The following is a 19,075-nucleotide window of genomic DNA, read 5'->3' on the forward strand; positions in this document are numbered from 1 at the left end:
GGAGTCACAGTTAGGAATAATGCACTTCCAGGAGATAAAGAATCTAGGATTACAACCAAGAGTCACCTACCCAGCAAAACTGAGTATAATTCTTCAGGGGGAAAAAGAGGAATATCTATTCAAATAAGACCAGAGTTTAATAGAGAACATGACTTTCAAATACAAGACTGCAGAGAAGGAAAAAAAGAGAAATCTTAAGGGATTCAATAAGATGTGGTAGGAAGACAACTGACAGGAGAAGAGAAGAAAAAGCAGGCCAGTGCTAGAGTACAGAGAGTACTGAATGATAAGCAAAGAAATATAAATTTTAGACAGCAGGCAGTAAGACAGCAGACGATGGGCATAAAAACAGAATTAAAATGTGCATAAATGGGCATAAGGTCAGAGTGGGCTCAGTGAAAATGGTCAAGCACAGGGACTCCTAATGTAATATTATATAACTAGAAGGATTATGATGCAATTGCCCAAAATGGGGAAATTAGAACCAGGGGACAACTTAGGGCAAAAGTTTTGTTCTTCACGTGTTGAGCTCGAGATGCCTATGAGACACATCCAAGTGAACACGTCCAGCGGGCAATTACAAATTTTGGACTAAAGCTCAAAAGAGAGAGAAAGGGTAACTGCAGATATGGGAATCATCTAGACTGAGATATCAGCTGACTCCATCAATTTGATTATTAAAAGGACAGAGCATAGTTTGGGTAGAAGGGCCTAATTTTAGTCTTTTAAATTACAAGGTTTATAATAGCAAGAAATGAGGAACTCAATGTGACAGAGTGACTAAGGAGGATAAGGATCTGATGATTGGGTTCTTATTAGCATAGACTGATGAGGCAGAATGAAAGGAAAGTCTTATCACAGTCAACTTTTATTCTGGAAGACTAAAGGTGAAGAGATTTAGAGATGGGATCACTGATGATGATAGTTCATCACTGCTCCATTTATACCTTTTTCATTATCCTCTTTTAGCTGTATGTTGTATATTTCCAGCATAATATAGTGAGTGCCCTTGAGGCAGGAACTGGATTAGAGGAGTGATCCCAGAGTAGTTTCTGAAGAATTTCAGAGATATCCCTTACTGAACTTTTGTTAAACCCTCACTAAAGTATCTAGGGCTCAATATTAAAACAACAACAACAAAAAAAAAAGCAAAACAAAACAGACATTCATTTATATTTGAAATGATAATCAAATTATTTTAAATATAATTTTGTCAGGTTCCAAAGAAATGAGGAGGTAAGAAAAAATCCCCTTCTTTCTCTGGATGTTTAGAAGGAAATGATTTAAGAAAAGAGTAATAAATGACTTACCTGTGGTTTGGTGAAGTTTTTGTTCATGCACCACTGAACAAAATACTGCCTGGCAGCCGCTAAACTTTGCTTATCTGTTTTCTTACAGTACACTCGGATAAGCTGTTCAGCAAATTTTTTAGGGAGAAGCTGTGAAACCTTTTCAAAAGAAAGAACTCATCATTTCTTTCCTGAATCACAAAGCAGGTAAGACACTAAATCTCCCCACCAATCATGTTCCCACTTGGATGCTGTCTCAGCCAATCAGGGGTGGTGGACCCTGTGGACCATCAATACACTGGAGCGGCAAGTGATATTTCCTACTGCAGTGGATTAGGGGACCCAAAAGTTACTTGCTCAGGGTCACACAGTGAGTAAGCACCTGAAGGATTTGAACTCAGGTCTTCCCAATTCCACACTCAGCACTCTATTCCTTGAGTCACCTAGTAGCCTCACATACTATCACTAAAGGTATTAAAAAAAAAAAAAGATTCTATAACTTTCCTTTCTAATCATTATGCCCCATAATTCATAATAAAATATCAATCCTCCCTCCCAGCCAAAACACCAACTCTTTCGAACTGCATTAAAAATGTTAGACAGGTGGATAGACATGACATGTCACAATAGCAAATTTATTTTGACCTAATTTGAATGTTTACCTGATCTTTTGTAATCATGATTGCTTTATTTCGGTCACTCTTGCAATAGAAATAAACATGATCCATAGGATTTTTTTCTTGCATTCCATAATGCATGTTGATAACCTTAACAGAAGATAAAAGAAAAAATTACAGAACAGCAATACCACTTCACTTATTGAGCTTAGAGAGGCAAGCCAAGGAATACCGTCCATCATCATGACTAAGACCAACAAAATTAACCAAGGCAGAAGAAAACATTCTGCTAAAAATAACCCGAGGAATTTGTTTCCTTTTAGTTTGCTTTAAGCCTGGGCAAAAGGTTCCTACAAGCAGAGTGGATCCTATTATTTGGGAGAGTAAGTAGAAATATAAGTGCCATCAAACTTCCATCATTTCCTTTGGCTATGGGATGAGAAATACACAAATAGTCCTTGCTCTTCACTCCGTGATTTCCTGGAAAGTATGTTTGAAAACAAACTGGATTTTCCTTTAAGGAACAATGTTAACAATTGAGTTTGTTCTCCTGTCCAAGGACATTTTATCAAATCCTGTTCTAGACATGATCATCAATTTGTCCATATAAATAAAGGGAATTATTATAAACTCTTGAATTTTAAAACAGCAAAACATCAACATACCCAGCCCAATCGACTCTCCAAATACACTGCCTGGTATAGGCAGCTAAATTTACATCCCTTTCATTTGAGGACGAACAAAATTTGCGCCTTTTTATAAAATGGGATGTGAGAATCAGTAAAAATGTCAATGTTCATAAACTAAATGTAACAGGAGGACAATTGGAAGCAGCTTACAGGAACAATCTTACACATGGTTTGGAGAAATGTTTGTTAATGATATCACAGTGCCAGCAACTTACATCAACTATGAAATCTTCAGCCTTTAATTCAACTTTTAGATCCATAACTTGTGGTATGGAAGCAGCAACATCTTTTGGAAGTTCATCATATTCCTCCTAGGAAAAAAATAATTTTGAATTTATTATCTAGAAGACAGCTTAAACTATGAGAGAAAGTTTATAGTACACTACTCACAGGCTCATATCACGTGAATATCCTCACCTTTATGTTCTGTAATGTCTGCAATGTACTTTTCCTGCCTCTTATCTGTCATGTTAAAACCCCACTGTTCCAAGAAATTTGGAATTATGAGAACAGAGTAGTGACTAAAAGATCCACATCCTTTGAAAAAGACATTCCACCACTCAGCACACATCCCAAGATTGTTTTTGCCAAAAAGACCCCAAATATATATAGAAATATTTAGAATAGTTTTTCTTCTTACTGGCAAAAAAATGGAGACAAAATAGATTCTCACTGAATGGGGGGAATGACTAAACAAATTGTGATACACAATTCTCAATATATTATTTTAAAGTTCAGAACAAAAATAAATAAGTTTTTTGTTCTGTTTAAAGAAAAAGATTACCAAAATAATTAAAACTGAGAGCTATGAAATAAGGATTTGTTAAGCCCAAAAGGGATATGATACAACACCTCTCCTTTGCAGAGGTGGAAGCTGAGCATGAATAGGGTACCCCAGCACATAACGTTAGACTTTTCGTTTTGTTGGTAGTTTAGCTGAACTTTTCTTTCTCTGGAAGGGCGTGGGAAGAGAGAGACAGTGGAAAATGTAAGTGATTGAAAAATAAATAAATAAAAACATTATGTAAAAACCTTTTTTTGGGCTCAGTACTTCCTCATAGTCATTTCATAGTGATTGCTCCTCATGCCCCATTCCCAGACCAAACTGAGCCTGATCTTTCCTCCCTTAAATGTTTTAGAGAACTATGCATGGCTCCTTTGCAACTAAGATTTATTAGGGTACCTATCCCATGAACTCCTAGATGACATAAGGTCACTAAAAATTTCTATGTTTTGCATAACTTTGCATGTGTCTCAATGAAGAGTAGGAGGAAGGGAGAGAATCTGGAACTCAAAAGTTTTAAAACAAATGTTAAAATTGTTTTCCATGTTTTCCATGGAAAATAAAATGTTAAATAGATGGAAAAATATTTCAAATTCTAATGCCTGACACAATGTCTTACTGTAGAAGGCAGGTAATGTTTATGGAAATGAATTAAGCATATTATTTTAGGATGTCCTAAGACGCCACACAAGATAAAAGAGGTTAATTCTCCCACTTGGCAGAGGCAGGAAGACACAGTATTGCATACATAAAACATTAAGCTGTTTTTAATTGTTTTTCCTTGTTACAAGGGTTCGGTTTATGAAGGGGTGGGGTATAGATTCAGAAATAATTGATGTAAAAACAATCATCAAAAATATTCTTAAAAATATTTAATTGAGAGGCAGCTAGGTGGCCCAGTGGATAGAGCACGAGCCCTGAAGTCAGGAGTTCCGATCTGACCTTAACACTTCCTACCTGTGTGACCCTGGGCAAGGCACTTAACCCCTAATTGCCTCAGCCAAAAAAAAAAAAAAATAGAAAAGATAATTGAGTGAACCCCAATGATTCTATCCTGTGACCCAATTCTGGCACTGGCTCAATATAGGTCTAGCCCATTTTCTGTCTTGTGAGAATACTTCATTCAATTATGTGAATTGGGGGGAAGGGGAGGAAGGAAAAAAAAACCCAACCATAAACTTAATTCCTGAATGAATGGCAAGCTGGACCACGTCTATCTGTTGCTTAGAGACTTTAATTAAGGACCTAGGCTACAGTGACCAGAAATTTAATCAGAATTGAATACAGATACAAGGAATTTTCTCATAATTACACATCTTAATCAATCCCTATGTGAAAACTCCCCTATATTAGCCAACCAGTTATTGTTTTCATGTTCCTTTAACTGCATATACCCACTCTTTCTCTGATTTCATGGAATTGTCCCCATTTGTTCTACCTCTCCCAACCTGGGAACATCTGAGCTTTCCTACAGTAAGAAACCAGATGACCTAGTCTTGTATTTTGTTAATAGTTTTCTTTCATTAAATTAAAATTAAATTTTAAAATATTATGTATTTGCAATAACTAACATTGTCTCACTATTTATTCACATGGTCTTTGAACTGACTAAGGAGTCCACTCAACCATTTATTACACCTGTTTTGTTAATAAATCATATGGCTTAAATTTTTTCTATCTCCAACTATTATAGTAGGCAGGGAGAATCAATTCTGTCTAATTAAAAGAGAACTCTTTGAGTACATGAGCTGACAGAATGAGATGCAAAGATCTAAACAGTCCAAAAGAACAGAGCCAGATCTGATTTAATATACTTCACATTTTCTTTTATAACATATTACTTGACCTTGGAGACTAGGGATGAGGACAGTTACATTAGGAGGACCACTTATAATCACCCACATTGCCAAATTTCAAATCAAAGTTTGGAAGTGCAATTTGAAGACCTTCAAAGCATCCACTTACCTTTTGAATCTTCTCTTCCCCTGTTGGCTGAGTTTCACCCACAAACTTGTATAGTTTACGACTTTCAATTTTCAGTAAAATCTCTCGTGCCTCAGCCAATTTGGGATCACGAGATTGCAAAATCTCCAGAAAAATGTTATCTGCCAAAATCAAAACAACAATCAATATCCTACTATCCAAAGCGCCCTCCCCCCCCATCATCCAGATATGTAGGAATAATGCATTAAGGATTTTCTAGGTATTCCTTAAAATTGGAGTTTTGTATTTTAAGAAGTGATCTTCAAATATAATTTCCTTAATTTATGCTTTACAATCAGCACTAACGTGCAGTGACAAAATGTGAAGAAAAAAAAAAAAAGCTAAGCCCACTTACAGGCAACAGTGGGCTTGGCTGCCAAGTGATCATTTTTTTATCCTAATTTTTGATTTTGGTAGCCAAAATAGTCTACTGAAAACACAAAAAAGGACACAGCACTCCAAAGCTTTACAAAGCACTTTGCATTTCATCTCACTTGACTTTTACTATACTTCTTGGAGATCAGTTTTATTATTATACCCATTTTATAGACTTAAGTTAAATGATCATCTAGTGTCACAGGGCTACTAAATATCTGAACCAGGATTTGAACTCAAGTTTCTTACTCCAAGGCCAGCTCTCTATTCACTGTGCCAGTTAGCCATCACCCTCATTAAATCACATCTTCTAAAGTACTGAATTTTTTTTTGACCATTTTGACCACTATTTTTTGACCAAATACTTTAATGAATTTGATGGGCTTTTATTGTTGGTTTGGAGTTTAATTACCACTTATAATACTATTTATATAGCATATCGCTTTTTGAATCTGGGGGAAAAAATTAACAATCTTTCTAAGTATAGCCAATTTCTAAGATGAAGATTGATTGCCTATATTGTATCTGGGTAGAATTAAATCCATTTAAAATCTTACCTGTAAGTTTAACATAGGCTTCCATATCATCAATTGCTGTAGAAAGCTTGTACTTTTTCCCTCCACTACCTTCTATTTCTATATGGGGATCAGCTTTAAGGAAGGCATCTGTAATCCTGTTGAGAATTAATTTACATAATCTGTTAAAGTGCATCTCTCACTTGGGGTGGGGAACTATGGGAATGGAACTGTATACAGATGCTGTCATATTATCATATGCAGCTAATTTGTGAGCTGGTTTTATGGAATTTTCTTTTAAATCTTACAAAGGAGGGCTCACTGGATGCAGGGAAAGAGAAAATTGAATGAGACATGAAAGCATCAATAAAAAGAACTCTTTCATCTAAATGCAGATTAAAGCATACTTTAAAAAAACGTCATTTTTCTTTTGGTTTTCTCTATTTTCTTTCACGTCATGACTAATATGGAAATATGTTTTGAAGGAATTTACATGTATAAATCACATCAAATTGCTTGCCTTCTCAATCAAAGGGGAGTGGAGAGAAGGAGAGATAACATTTGGAACTTAAAATCATATATTATATATATATATATGTATGTATGTATGTATGTATATATATATATATATATATTTTAAAAATAACAGCTTCCCCCTCCAAAAAAATTAGTTATCAACATTCACACTTAGAAAACCTTGTGTTCCAAATTTCTCCCTCTCTTCCTCCAAACCCCTCATCTAAATAGCAAGTAATCCAATATATGTCAAACATGTACAATTCTTATATATATATATATATATATATATATATATATATATATATATATATACACACGTATATATCCACATATATTTTTGTTCTTATAAACATATATGTTTGTTCTTTCTCTTTCGTCTTTTTTTTCCCTTTTGATCTGATTTTTCTTGTACAACATGACAAATATAAAAATATGTTTACAATATATCAGTTTGCTTGCTATTTTGGGGAAGGGGAGATAAAGGAGAGGAGGAGAAAAATTTGGAACATAACGTCTTACCAAGAAAAAAGTGATGAAAACTATCTTTACTTCATTTAGAAAATAAAATACTACTGAAAATTTAAAAATTAACTATGAATGAGAGTTGGGACCAAACAAAAATTAAAAGCTTCATTAGTCTATTTCAGTGATTTATTTTTTATGGGGTTTTTAAAAACCAGAATTAAACAGTTTTGATGACTGACATTTTCTATTTCCCCTTGATCTCCTCCCATGTTTTCTGTGCTATTTTTAGATATTTGATACTTTTTATTGTTCCTACTCAATTTTCTCATTAAGGCTGGCTCTATAAACTATCTAAACTACAGCATGTTTTTCATTTCATCTGAATTCCTTCAGAACCTGAAATACGTATCATATTGAACACATACAACATTCAATTCACTTCAACAAATGCACAATGGAAAATTGTGTAGGGAAGTGGAGAGGAAAATCCTTACATTGTGTCAATGATGTTGCCAACTCTGTGCTGGTAAGCTCTTCGGTGCAGGCAGTTGCGTGTATAGAACATGTCATACAGGTTTCCAGCTTCCTAGAGAATTGTGAAACAAACTTATAAGTATGAGAAACAGAAAAGCGATGAAGACAGGCATAAATAATGTGCATAAGGTTACACAGGATCACAGAATTGATCTAGTTTAACACCTTTGTGTAAAATGACTGATCCAAAGTCCCAAGGTGGGATGCAGCAGAAAACAAATTTAAACCTGCATGCCCTTCTTTTTCTACCACACAATGAATAACGTATACACCATCCCAGTACCCCTGATATAAGGATGGTAGATCTGTGACATTCATTGGCTCGCTCTTAACTTTTTAATACTTTACCAAGTGGACCTAAATACTGCTAATATCATAAAATAATATTTAAATATTTGTCCAAGGTTTTATTTTAGCATAATTCCACATAAGTTAAGCAAATTCAAACAGAGAATTACATAGAGATATGCGTATTTATGTCACAAAGGCAAATTAAACAGTTATGTATGTGATTTTTCCCCTTTGGCATCCCCAATAAATTCAGGAAGGTGACAAAAATCATGCATTCACAAAAGCTGCGAATGCTGTCCAACATTTTATTAATTTTATAAGAGCATTTAACAATACTAAACAAAAGAAAAGATGACTGAAAATGCTATTCCCCCAACTCTCAATTTGTAATTAGGAACAAGAGAATCCCTTTCTTTCTTGACTATTTTTTTCTCAAACACTTTACCTTGTCTCTGGTGCAAATATATTTCTTATGGTTTACTTCACATACACGGGCAAACTTAATAAAGCGCTTATGGTCAAAGTTATTTGGAATTCCAAGATGGTGGCAATCCCTAAAAAGATTCCAAGAAAGGGAGGTGAAAAAAATCAGTAGGAAAATACTTAGAAATTACTCATCAAAGTATGACAGCACTTGTGAAATGTTCAAAGTGTACCTGGCAAAATAATCCCATTTATCCACATCAATGCCATTGCGTTTATTAGCCACTATCTCATAAAGAAAGTTTTTCTCTTCAGGTCGTCCTTTATATGGCCACTGGGGGGGGAAAAAAGACCAGGGAAAAACTATTTAGTCATAATCATGGATTAATGTTCATTAATTCATTACTTTTCAGATATGATAGCAAAGCAAGTTTACAAAAGAGACAATTATTTATACAAGAACTTTTTCTGTTTATGTTGCCAAGTTTTAAAACACATGAAAAGCCTTTTACACACAAGTTCATTCTTTCCCCAACATTATCACGTCTTAATTGTCCTGTGAATAAAGAGCACGGATAGCCCCATTATTACCCACAGGAATGGCGGTCAGTGTTCTGTAGTATAAACTATGGAAGCAAACACATCAAACTCCTAAGACCAATCAGGAGCTATGCTACATTTCTAGGGAATGTATAAGAACAATTAAATACCTGTCAAACCTAAAGATTTACATGTGGTATTATTAGAAAAGGATTTCTTAACTTTTTGAATATTATGGATCTCTCTGGAAGTCTGAAGACATTAGGGATTTCTTTTCAGAATAGTTTTAAACATATAAAATAAAACATAAGATTATAAAGGAAACATTTTATTGAAATATTGAAAACATTTATTGAAACATAATGATCAAAACACTAAAAAATCCATGGACTTCTGCTTAAGAAATTACCATATGCACTAAAGGGGTAAAGAATATAGAAATAATCTCTACAGATTATGAAATTTTCCATGGGCAGAAAACTGATTGGCAGGGAAAGGAAAGATAATTCAGATGATATTTTTAATATATTTGATTAAAGGTAGGGATTTTAGAAGGTAAAAAAAAAGGCAGAAGAAAATCCAACTAAGCTTATCCTTATCATGAAAAGACAATAAAGCATACCTTCTTTTTGACCCAGAAACACCAAAAAAGGATTTCTATCCAGTGACATCAATAGGAAAAGATCTCATATGGACAAAAACATTTGGAGCAAACTTTCTTTAGCAGGAAAGAAATGGAAGGAAAATGGATGTCCAAAGGAGTTTTATAGTTGCAGTTTTCAAATGACTATATAGCTGGATCTAAATAAACAACTTAGGATGCAATTACAATTTGGGGAGCTTCTAAACTATAAATGCACTTCTTAAAAACTGGTAAAATTTACAGAAAGGAAAAGATAGTCCCTCATTTAAGAAGTATTAGGCAATTCAAACCAACTAGCTAACTCACCAAAGAACTCTTTCCTGTTGAATCAAGAGGTCCCGCGATTTGTTCTTTGATAAAACATATATCTTCTTCTGGAACAAGTCCATATTTCTTCATTATATTTTCAATTCCATTGGCCTTAACCAGGTAGTCAAACATCTTCACTGAACCCATTTCATGCTGAAAAAATAAGAACAGAAGAAACTTGTCCATCTGATCTGTAAAAATTAAGCTGACCCGCTGTCATTTATTTATTCATTCAAATTATGACTAATTGATTTTGTCCCGTAGCTGCCTAACTCATGGTCCTTTAACTCTGAACTTAGTTTAGAAATTCTGCTAGCCTTTAATTTTCTACTCTTGCCTTAAGGAGTTCTGCTACCTGTGGGGATTGTAGGAGGACACCAAGAAATGTGGTCACTTCACTCCTGGGCACACTGCTCATTCTTTGGACTTTTTAACCTCCTTGACACCCCGTACACCATGGAGGGATACTGCCCACAAGGCTTGCCCTTCCCCTTTCCACATTTTCCAGGTCTTCTTCATGCTATTTCCCCTCATTAGAACGAAAGGTCTAGTAGGTAGGGTAGGGACTGGCTTTTTTGCTTCTATTTGTATCCCCAGAACTTTGTGCAGTGCCTGGAATATAGTAATGTGCCTTATAAATGCTTCATCTTTTTATCTATGTGAAAATCTGACTATATCACATACCTCCCAATGATATCCTGGGCGAGCACGGGGAATAAACCTTCTATCAAACATGTGTGAAAAGGGTCCATGACCTTTAAAAAGAGAATAAGAAGCACTGGTTCACACTACTGAAAAGCACAAATTCATTTTATCTATTCTTTTTTATTCAAACTTAATTCATTTCTATTCTTCAGAAGATCCATGGCCTCAACAATATGCCACAACTTTACCAATTGAAGGATATCCCCTCCATTTTCAATTCTTTGCCACCCTAAAAAGAGTTACTATAAATGTTTTTGTACATATTCTTTTCCTTTTCTTTGATTTCTTAGGGATACAGAACGACCCAATAGTCTGTGATGCTGGATTAGAGTATACACTTTTAAAGTTTTAAATCCCTTTGGGCACAATTCCAAATCATTCTCCAGACTGGCTGGACCAGTTCACAACTCCATCAGTGTACCTATTTTTCCACATCCTCTCTAGCATTTATCATTTTCTTTTCTGTTATTAACCAATCTGACTGGTATGAGGTGGTAACTCTGAGTTGTTTTAATTTACACTTCTCCAATTATTAGAGATTTTAGAGCATTTGTTTTCATATGACTCCTGATCACTTTGATTTCTTCTGAAACCTGACTGTTCATATCCTTTGGCCATTTATCAATGTGGGAATGATTTGTGCTCTTATAGATTTGACTTAGTTCTCTGTACATTTGAGAAACAAGAAGGGCCAACTTCCTAAAGATAATCTTTTCCAGATTTACCTAAGCTGGTCAATGGTCTATGAACAGTAAGAGACACTTCTTTCCTATCATCTAAGAAACACATAGGAAAGAGATTAAGCTAGTTTCCTTACCAGAGAACTAGATTTCTGATTAAGTCAGATCTCTATAATCCCTTATAAGGCTAGTGATTATCTAGTTTCACCAGTAGCTACAAAAATATTTTGGATTGCCAACAGTCCCAGGGGCTATTATTTAGCTTTACACCCACATGGATAGTGGAAGTGAGAAATCCTGCCCCCTCCCTAATCTGAGAATCTTCTGTTCAAAAAATCTCAGGTATTTTAAACACGAGAAAGATGGATTCAGGAAGGCAAAGGATCAAACTATCTACTGAGACATAGTGATCAGAAGACTTTCATAATCCACAATTGAGTCTTTAATACAGCATACTGTAGCAGAAATGCTCAACTGAGGCAATAGGATGTGGCAATGCTTATGACGTATTCTGGAATTACAGAGTGACATAAACGGTGACAGATTTTGTATGCTGATATTCACTGGGGTATTATAAAGAGAAGTTAGGATTTGTTATACTGTACACTTCTCAGTTGGTTGGTTTTTAAAAATAAAGGAACACTATATCCCTCAATACTTATATAAATCACGTTTTTACACATTGAACTCCTTTGGCTCCTTGAACATGTTTACCTAGATCATGACAAAGCCCAGCGATCTGAACACACAGCATATCCCGCTTAGTTATTTGTAGTTCAGGCTGTTTTTCACGCAGTGCACTGACCAGACATCCTGCTAGGTAACCGACACTGTGAAGCAAGAAGAAAATAAAATTTCATTTTAGAAGATATATTCTGTTTCTTCAATCAAGAATGTACCGTTTCAAGTCCCAAAGATCAGTTATCCAACCTGTAATATTTGTTTACATTTCTTTAGAGCAGAGGCTCTTATTCTCAGCTCCTTGAACGTTTTAAATTTGATTTTTAAAATAATAATGATAGTTTACTACAACTTTTTTGGAGGTAACACTATGTATTTTATAAATTTTAAAAATATTCTTTTGAGGAACCTACAGGCTTCACCACACTGCCCAAAAGAATACATAACATAGAAAAAAAAAGAAAAAGAAAAGGTTAAAAAATTTCTGTTTCAAAGTAACCTTAAAATTCTAGTCACCTTCAATTATCTGAGTAAGTAGAACTTTAGAACATATTGTAAGGGTAATCCCATCAAGAGCACTTTTATGTGTAATTTTTTTGTACTCACAATTCAATATGGGTTATCTGTAATTTTCTAGTAATTCACTTAGCACCATGCAACAAAATTATATTGGAAAGAACTGTCTCTAAAGATAAACTGGAAACTACATTTCCTGCCATTCAGGAACATTTCCTCCACGTTTTGGAAAAAAAAAGACAAATTCTAATACTATTGTTACAACTCTAATTTTGTCTTTTCAAATTCATATTTTTCCCCCAAATATTGAGTAGTTTGGTTTCAAAGGCAGAAACTAACCTATATAAGAATAAGCAGGAAGGAAAACTGAAGGACTTATATTTATAGACTATAACATCCATAAGAAAGCTTAAAAAAAAAAGGGGAACCCTAAAATACCCTGGAGAGAAATTATTGTCTCACCAGCCCAACTACCACACTCAGGAATATACAAGTAGGAAGTAAATCACACCATAACATTTAACTGTGCTAGAAAGAACTTGGTTAAATACAAAAGTTAAACTACTAAAATAGATCATATCTAAGCACAAGTTCTTTGTAATGGAAAGACTTAAAGAACAACTTATCTGTAATACTTCTGTTTAAGTGCATTTTTCTCCTTACCCTAGACAATGCTCAAATCGGTTGTGAGAGGCACCTGGAAAAACATAGTAAGCACCTCCCATCATTTTGATGTATCGCAGCCTTTGAAATTGAGGTGTGTCGATGATTCGGATAAGAAGAGGGTGAAGTTCTATGTGGCCATGAACAGGATCGTTAAATATCTGGAAAATGATGATTTTTACAGTTGTACATGAAAACAATTTATGCATGAAAAGTAACAACCCATTTTTTAAATCCCCATGTCAAGTCTAAAGACCAAAGTTATTTAAGTATTTAAGATGTTATATATGCCAACGATTCCCTCCAAGCCATATATTTACACAGTTTGGGGCTACAGTTCCATTCATTGTAAATCAAATTAAACAAAATCAAATTAATTCATTTGCTTCATCCTTTGGCTCTACTGGTGGACTACTCTAATTACACAGATTTGGAATGAGAGGGAGCCAAAAGAAGAAACATTCTATGATCTCAAAAATAGATTTAAAAATTACAAATTAAGAATCCACTGTTTTTTTCCACCATTATAGAAACTAATAGATACCTGAAAATTTATCCCATTGTTAAAAAAAAAACAACAACATTTACTTTAAAAGCTGTCTCCTCACTTAGCTTTGCTAATAATGTTCACTGAATTTGGGTTGTGCTGAGGGAATTGGGGTCTCACAGCTTGGAAATGTTAAATAAGTGTCTGAGGCCAAACTTGAACTCAGGTCCTCCTGACTTGAGGACTGGTGCTATAGCCACTGAGCCCCTTCAAACATAAAATGGATAAAAGAAAACAAAGGCCTTCCAAATACAGATAATATTAGGATCTAACAATTAAAAATTAACTCCCACTTACCTTCATTATCTCTTCATGGTCTTCATCCAGTTGATGGATACAATCCAGCAATTTCTGTCTTTCTTCTAAACAACTGGGAAAGTCACCAAACCCCCCCAAAAAGACAAGTCACAATTTATTTGATAAAGTGTGATACTTAACAATAACTTTTTAAAAACCAGGTCACTTTTTTACCTTCAGATCATTAAGAGCCATTAATAATTTAAAATTTACTTCAATAAATGTCCCAAGCAAATAAAGTTTCCAAGCATGCTCAGAGGACATTCTCCTGATTGGTCTTTTCAGCCATCTGAAAGCTAGAGTGACAAAATGCTGTATTTCCTCTGTTCCCTAACGTACATTTGCTGTTCAGTCTTTTTCCAGTTGGGTCTGACTTCATGACCCTATGTGGGGTCTAAGACACTGGAATGGCTGGCCTTTTCTTCCTCCAGCTCATTTTACAGATGAGCAAACGGAGGCAAGCAAGGCTAAGTGATTTGCTCAGAGTCACACAGCTAGTCCATGTCTGAGGCCAGATCTGTCTTCAGGAAAATGAGTCTTCCAGACTCCAAAGCATCACCCAGCTGTCGCCTGAAGCATTTAGTTCACAATAAATACTAGCTGATTCTCTTGTTGGGAGTCTTTCCCAATCAGTATGACTTACACACAACTCAGCATTAAGGACTAAGGCCGAGTCACAGCTGGAATTTAGACTCTCAATACATAAAGACCAAGCCTGGTCTACTTGCGAGTTTTGGCCCCTCTTTAGTATTTGAGGTAATGAGATTTCTAAAACATTTTCATATTAATTGATATATGTATATTGTATTTAGATTTGTTGGAGCTTCCTTACTTTCCAGGGGATTTTTGACTTGAAATTGAGATTGCAGTTGACATGCTGAAGCTGAAGTGATCAATCCTTTATATGTTTTTTCCCCCAATTTTTTTTTTTTTTGAGGCTGGGGTTAAGTGACTTGCCCAGGGTCCCACAGCTAGGAAGTGTTAAGTGTCTGAGACAGATTTGAACTCGGGTCCTCAGCCACCTAGTTGCCCCCAATCCCTTGTATGTTAACAACCCCTCCACCTATCACTGCCAAGTGAGTCAAACTAGGTGCCTTCCTTCCGCCATTGGCTACAGTAACTGATCCTGTGCCCCGCTGAACAATCACAAGGCCCTAATAACTTAGAAACTGTACAAGATCCGGGAATGATCTAGCCATTTGTGGTTTTCATGTTTAAAAACCCTACCTCTGCTGTAAACGGATTTTTTCAGCAGTTATTGAAGAGAAGGATTTACTACGAACTACTTTATGTCTGATAGTTATCTCACCATCTCGCGTTTCTACCACATTTTAAGGTTACAAAGTACTTTCTTTCCAATATAACAACCCAGCAGAAGTAGCTACCACAATTATCACCTGACTCTGAGAAAGAGAAACTGTTTTGCATCAGGGTCATATAGTCAGTGTCAAAGGCTGGATTCCACCCTAGATCTCAATTTTTACACATATCTGCCCTGACCATTTTAGCAACAGAAACCAAACTATTTCTCAGGGACTAATTACAGAGACTATTGATAAGATAATAATGACTAACCAGTTTTAATTTAACAATTCTCTCTTACACTCCAAAGAGGCACCATTCCATCAGACTCTAGTGTAAAATATTAGCAATGGGGGGGGGGACAAACAAAAACTGTTTTTACACAAAAATAAAGTGAGGTGCAGAGAGGGCTCTCTCAGTTCTCAGTTCCTTCCTGTCTGACTGCTCTTCAGTAAAGCTGTTAATAAACTCCATTTCTTCTAGCTTTAAAGTTTTCTTCCACATATTCTTCTATCTAGTGACACAGGCTCCTTTTTTTGTTGCTGGAACAAAACACTCCATTTTCCTGACTCGGGGAATGTTCATGGTTTGTGTCCCATACCTGGAATTCTCTGGACGTGAGGGCTTCCTTCAAGGCTCAGCTCAAATGTCACTTTTAAAAAGAAGCTTTTCCCAATGACTCTTAATTAGTGTCTGCTTTTGATTCCCTCCAATTCAAACACACATACTTTGCTTGTGCATACATATCTACATGTTTTCTCCCTCATTACACTATCAGCTCCTGGACAATAAGGATTTTTACCTTTCTCTTTGTATCACTACTGGCTTAATGCCTGGTACAAGACAGAAGCTTAATAAATTTTTTTTTTATATTTATGAACTGACTGAATATTCATCTATTTCTGACTCCCAAACTCTGGGTTCTGTTCGATCTTTCTTTGGGCAATCATTATCTCCCATGGGTTCAATGACCATACAGATGGGCCCAAGATCTATATTTCCGGTTATGAGCCTGTGCTCCACTCCTTCAGCACCATATCCAGTTACCTCCTGGACATTTCCAGCTGGATGTCTGATCTATCCAATCATCTAGGACTGAAACTCTGAAGTCTTTCCTGACCCCTCATTCTTCCTCACCTAACCAATCAGTGGCCAAATCTCATAGATACTACCTCTACACCATTCACCATCCTATCCCTTTCTCATTCATCTGGCTAACCACCTCACCTCTCACCTGAACTACTGTCAGTCTTCTAAATGGTCTCTGGCCCTCACTTCTTCCCTCTCCAATCCATTTTCCAAAGAGCTGACAAAGTGGTAGATAATACTAAAACACAGATATGACCAAGTCACTCCTCTCCTCAAACTCGGGGGCGCCTTCTCGCCTCTACAATCAAATATTGATTCCGTTGGTCTCTAAAGGCCTTCATGACTAGGCCCCAAACTACCTTTCCAGCCTTATCATCTTATTTCCTTCACACATTCTTTGCTCCAGCCAAAATGAATTCCTTTCTCTTCCTCACACACAAAACTTGATCTCCCATTCCTGTGTCTTGGAATGAGCTGCCCCCATAACGAGAATGGATTCTCTATTTCTTACTTTCCCTCTCAAAGTTAAGTTCAAATATTTCCTTTTAAATGAGGCCTTTCCTGGTTCTCCCATGTGATGCTAGTGGCTCACTCCAAATTTACCCAGTATTTATTTTGCATATACTCATATACTGTCTCCCACATGCCCCACACCATTTTTTCCCCTATCTCCAGTGGCTAGCACACAATAAATACTTGTTTCCTGCCAGATGTCCAAGGTTAGACTGCTAATAACAGAAAATCTCTTGATTGCCAGTCTAGCAACTCTTTTACAACATGATAAAGTGGAGTAAATCTGAAATAGTGGGTCCCTAAAAGATTTCATATCCCAAGATTGTCAGCACCAGAGGAAGACAAGTTCAATCCCTGAAGAAACTGTTTAAGAAGCTCCTGTGAATAACAGAACACCAATGTCACCTTAGATGAGAGTCTTAAAAGACATTAGCTGTAGATCCTGAAATAAAATTACTCAAACATTAAAAAGTACACCTGAGGGGCAGCTAGGTGGCGCAGTGGATAGGGCACCAGGCTTGAATTCAGGAGGACCTGAGTTCAAATGTGGTCTCAGACACTTAACACTTCCTAGCTGTGTGACCCTGGGCAAGTCACTTAACCCCAGGCTCAGGGGGAAAATAAAATATAAAAAAGTACACCTGAGTCTTGCTAATGATACTTGGTTTTCTTTTTTCCAGAATTCCATCACCAGCAAATTGCAGGTCTTGCAAAATAGGAAGTTTTAAAACCAACTGCTAACAAGCCTTACATTTTCTTGAAAATATTTTTCTCTCTCATCTTTGTACATCATCTAGTGCTCTCACAAATAACTCAAGAGTGAGAAGCTGGCCATTAAAAAACATTTAACTCCCCAGCAAAATTCATCATCGAACATCAAAAATATGTTGACTGTCACTTTCCCACTCAGAAATTGCCTTTGAGATCAAGAATTAAGAACTCAAATGATAATCCAAAAGGAAGAAAATATTAAAAGAGAATTATCTGAAGTGTGCTTTGTGACATACTTTAATGTGAGCAACAGCCTTACCTTACTCCAAGACTTTCAAGAACTGATTCATCAAGGCTGAGCAGCTGAGTGCCTCTGATTTTTTTTTCTACGGAAAGATTTTTAAAAGTTAAAATGTTGATACATCTTGTCTTTTTATATTTATTAAATAAAATATAATTCAAACGGAAATTCCTAGAAACGAATTCACAGCTGTATGATCTGTACAAAATGCAAGAGAGCTTATCTGAAATGTCTAGGGAGAAATACTAACCCATCAGTGATAAATACAAAGTAAAAGTTGAAGAATGTTGTTTTTTTGTTTTTCCTAATAAAAGGTTAGAGGAGATGTTGTACTTGGGAGCAAAACCTCGGCCAAAGACTCAAGTATAGTTTTCTTTTGGTTTTTTTTCTTTTGGTTTTAAAGCATGAATACAACCATCCTGACTTTTGGAATCATCACTATAGAGCTGGTGATTCTATGAAGTAAGTCTCTGATCAAATCCTGCAGAAATCTTGTGGGCTTCCTTTGTTTAAATTTAAATTTCAGATTTTTTGTTGCCTTTTTTTTTTCACTAGTTATTTCCCCTAATCATTCTGTGCCCTTTTCTTGTAACAAATTTAAAATTTAAAGCAATGACAACACAGTGATCAACATGACAGCTGTAATTTGTGTTAAGTTTCACATCTGCAGTCCTCATATCATTCATTACCGTTTGTAGGTGAGGGTTTGGGTTTGGGTTTTTTTGCTTTTGGGGGGGAGGGGCGTTGTTTCTAGAAACACTAGTTAATAAGATTTTACTATAATTATTATATAATGTAATAAAATAGTAACAATTACCTCGTATGCGGCCGAGCAGCGTCGGGTTGCAGAAGCCCTGATCACAGAGGAAAGCGCACAGCCGCTCCGTGTCCCAGCTCCGGGGATCGGCGTCGTCCTCCCGCTCCGCGTCGGCGGAGGTAGCGGCGTGCTCCGAAGTGGGGGAAGGAGGCCCGCAGCGGGCACGTTTAGGAGGAGTCCCGAATCCCCTCATGGCCTTTCCTCTGTCGGGCCGCACCAGCAGAGATCCAGAAATCGGTTCTGCAGGGGCCGCGCAAGCGCACAACGACTCCAGCAC

The 19,075-nt window shown here is 36.1% G+C and overlaps 1 protein-coding gene across 1 annotated transcript; it reads right to left on the reverse strand.

Moving 5' to 3' along the window:
- Positions 1 to 1,268: 1,268 nt before the first annotated feature.
- On the reverse strand, positions 1,269 to 19,075 carry LOC141557227 (deoxynucleoside triphosphate triphosphohydrolase SAMHD1-like). Its single transcript, XM_074292605.1, has 15 exons — positions 18,799 to 19,075; positions 18,000 to 18,066; positions 14,066 to 14,138; positions 13,222 to 13,382; positions 12,076 to 12,191; positions 10,661 to 10,731; positions 9,974 to 10,129; positions 8,718 to 8,818; positions 8,507 to 8,615; positions 7,731 to 7,822; positions 6,295 to 6,410; positions 5,345 to 5,484; positions 2,811 to 2,906; positions 1,952 to 2,056; positions 1,269 to 1,448 (listed from the first exon to the last, which is right to left on the reverse strand). Exons 1-15 carry the CDS (start codon positions 18,989 to 18,991, stop codon positions 1,284 to 1,286), a joined length of 1,761 nt encoding a protein of 586 aa, XP_074148706.1. The 5' UTR covers positions 18,992 to 19,075; the 3' UTR covers positions 1,269 to 1,283.

The sequence above is a fragment of the Sminthopsis crassicaudata genome, chromosome 2 (genome assembly GCF_048593235.1).
Source record: "Sminthopsis crassicaudata isolate SCR6 chromosome 2, ASM4859323v1, whole genome shotgun sequence".
Taxonomy (NCBI): Eukaryota; Metazoa; Chordata; class Mammalia; order Dasyuromorphia; family Dasyuridae; genus Sminthopsis; species Sminthopsis crassicaudata.

Excerpts from the sequence above, each read along its gene's own strand:
- LOC141557227 (XM_074292605.1), bottom strand. The coding sequence starts at position 18,991 with ATGAGGGGATTCGGGACTCCTCCTAAACGTGCCCGCTGCGGGCCTCCT. Across the intron at positions 7,823-8,506 it reads ATATTTGCACCAGAGACAAG|GAAGCTGGAAACCTGTATGA; the intron begins GTAAAGTGTTTG and ends ACAATTCTCTAG. Across the intron at positions 2,907-5,344 it reads GGGAAGAGAAGATTCAAAAG|GAGGAATATGATGAACTTCC; the intron begins GTAAGTGGATGC and ends TTTTTTTCCTAG.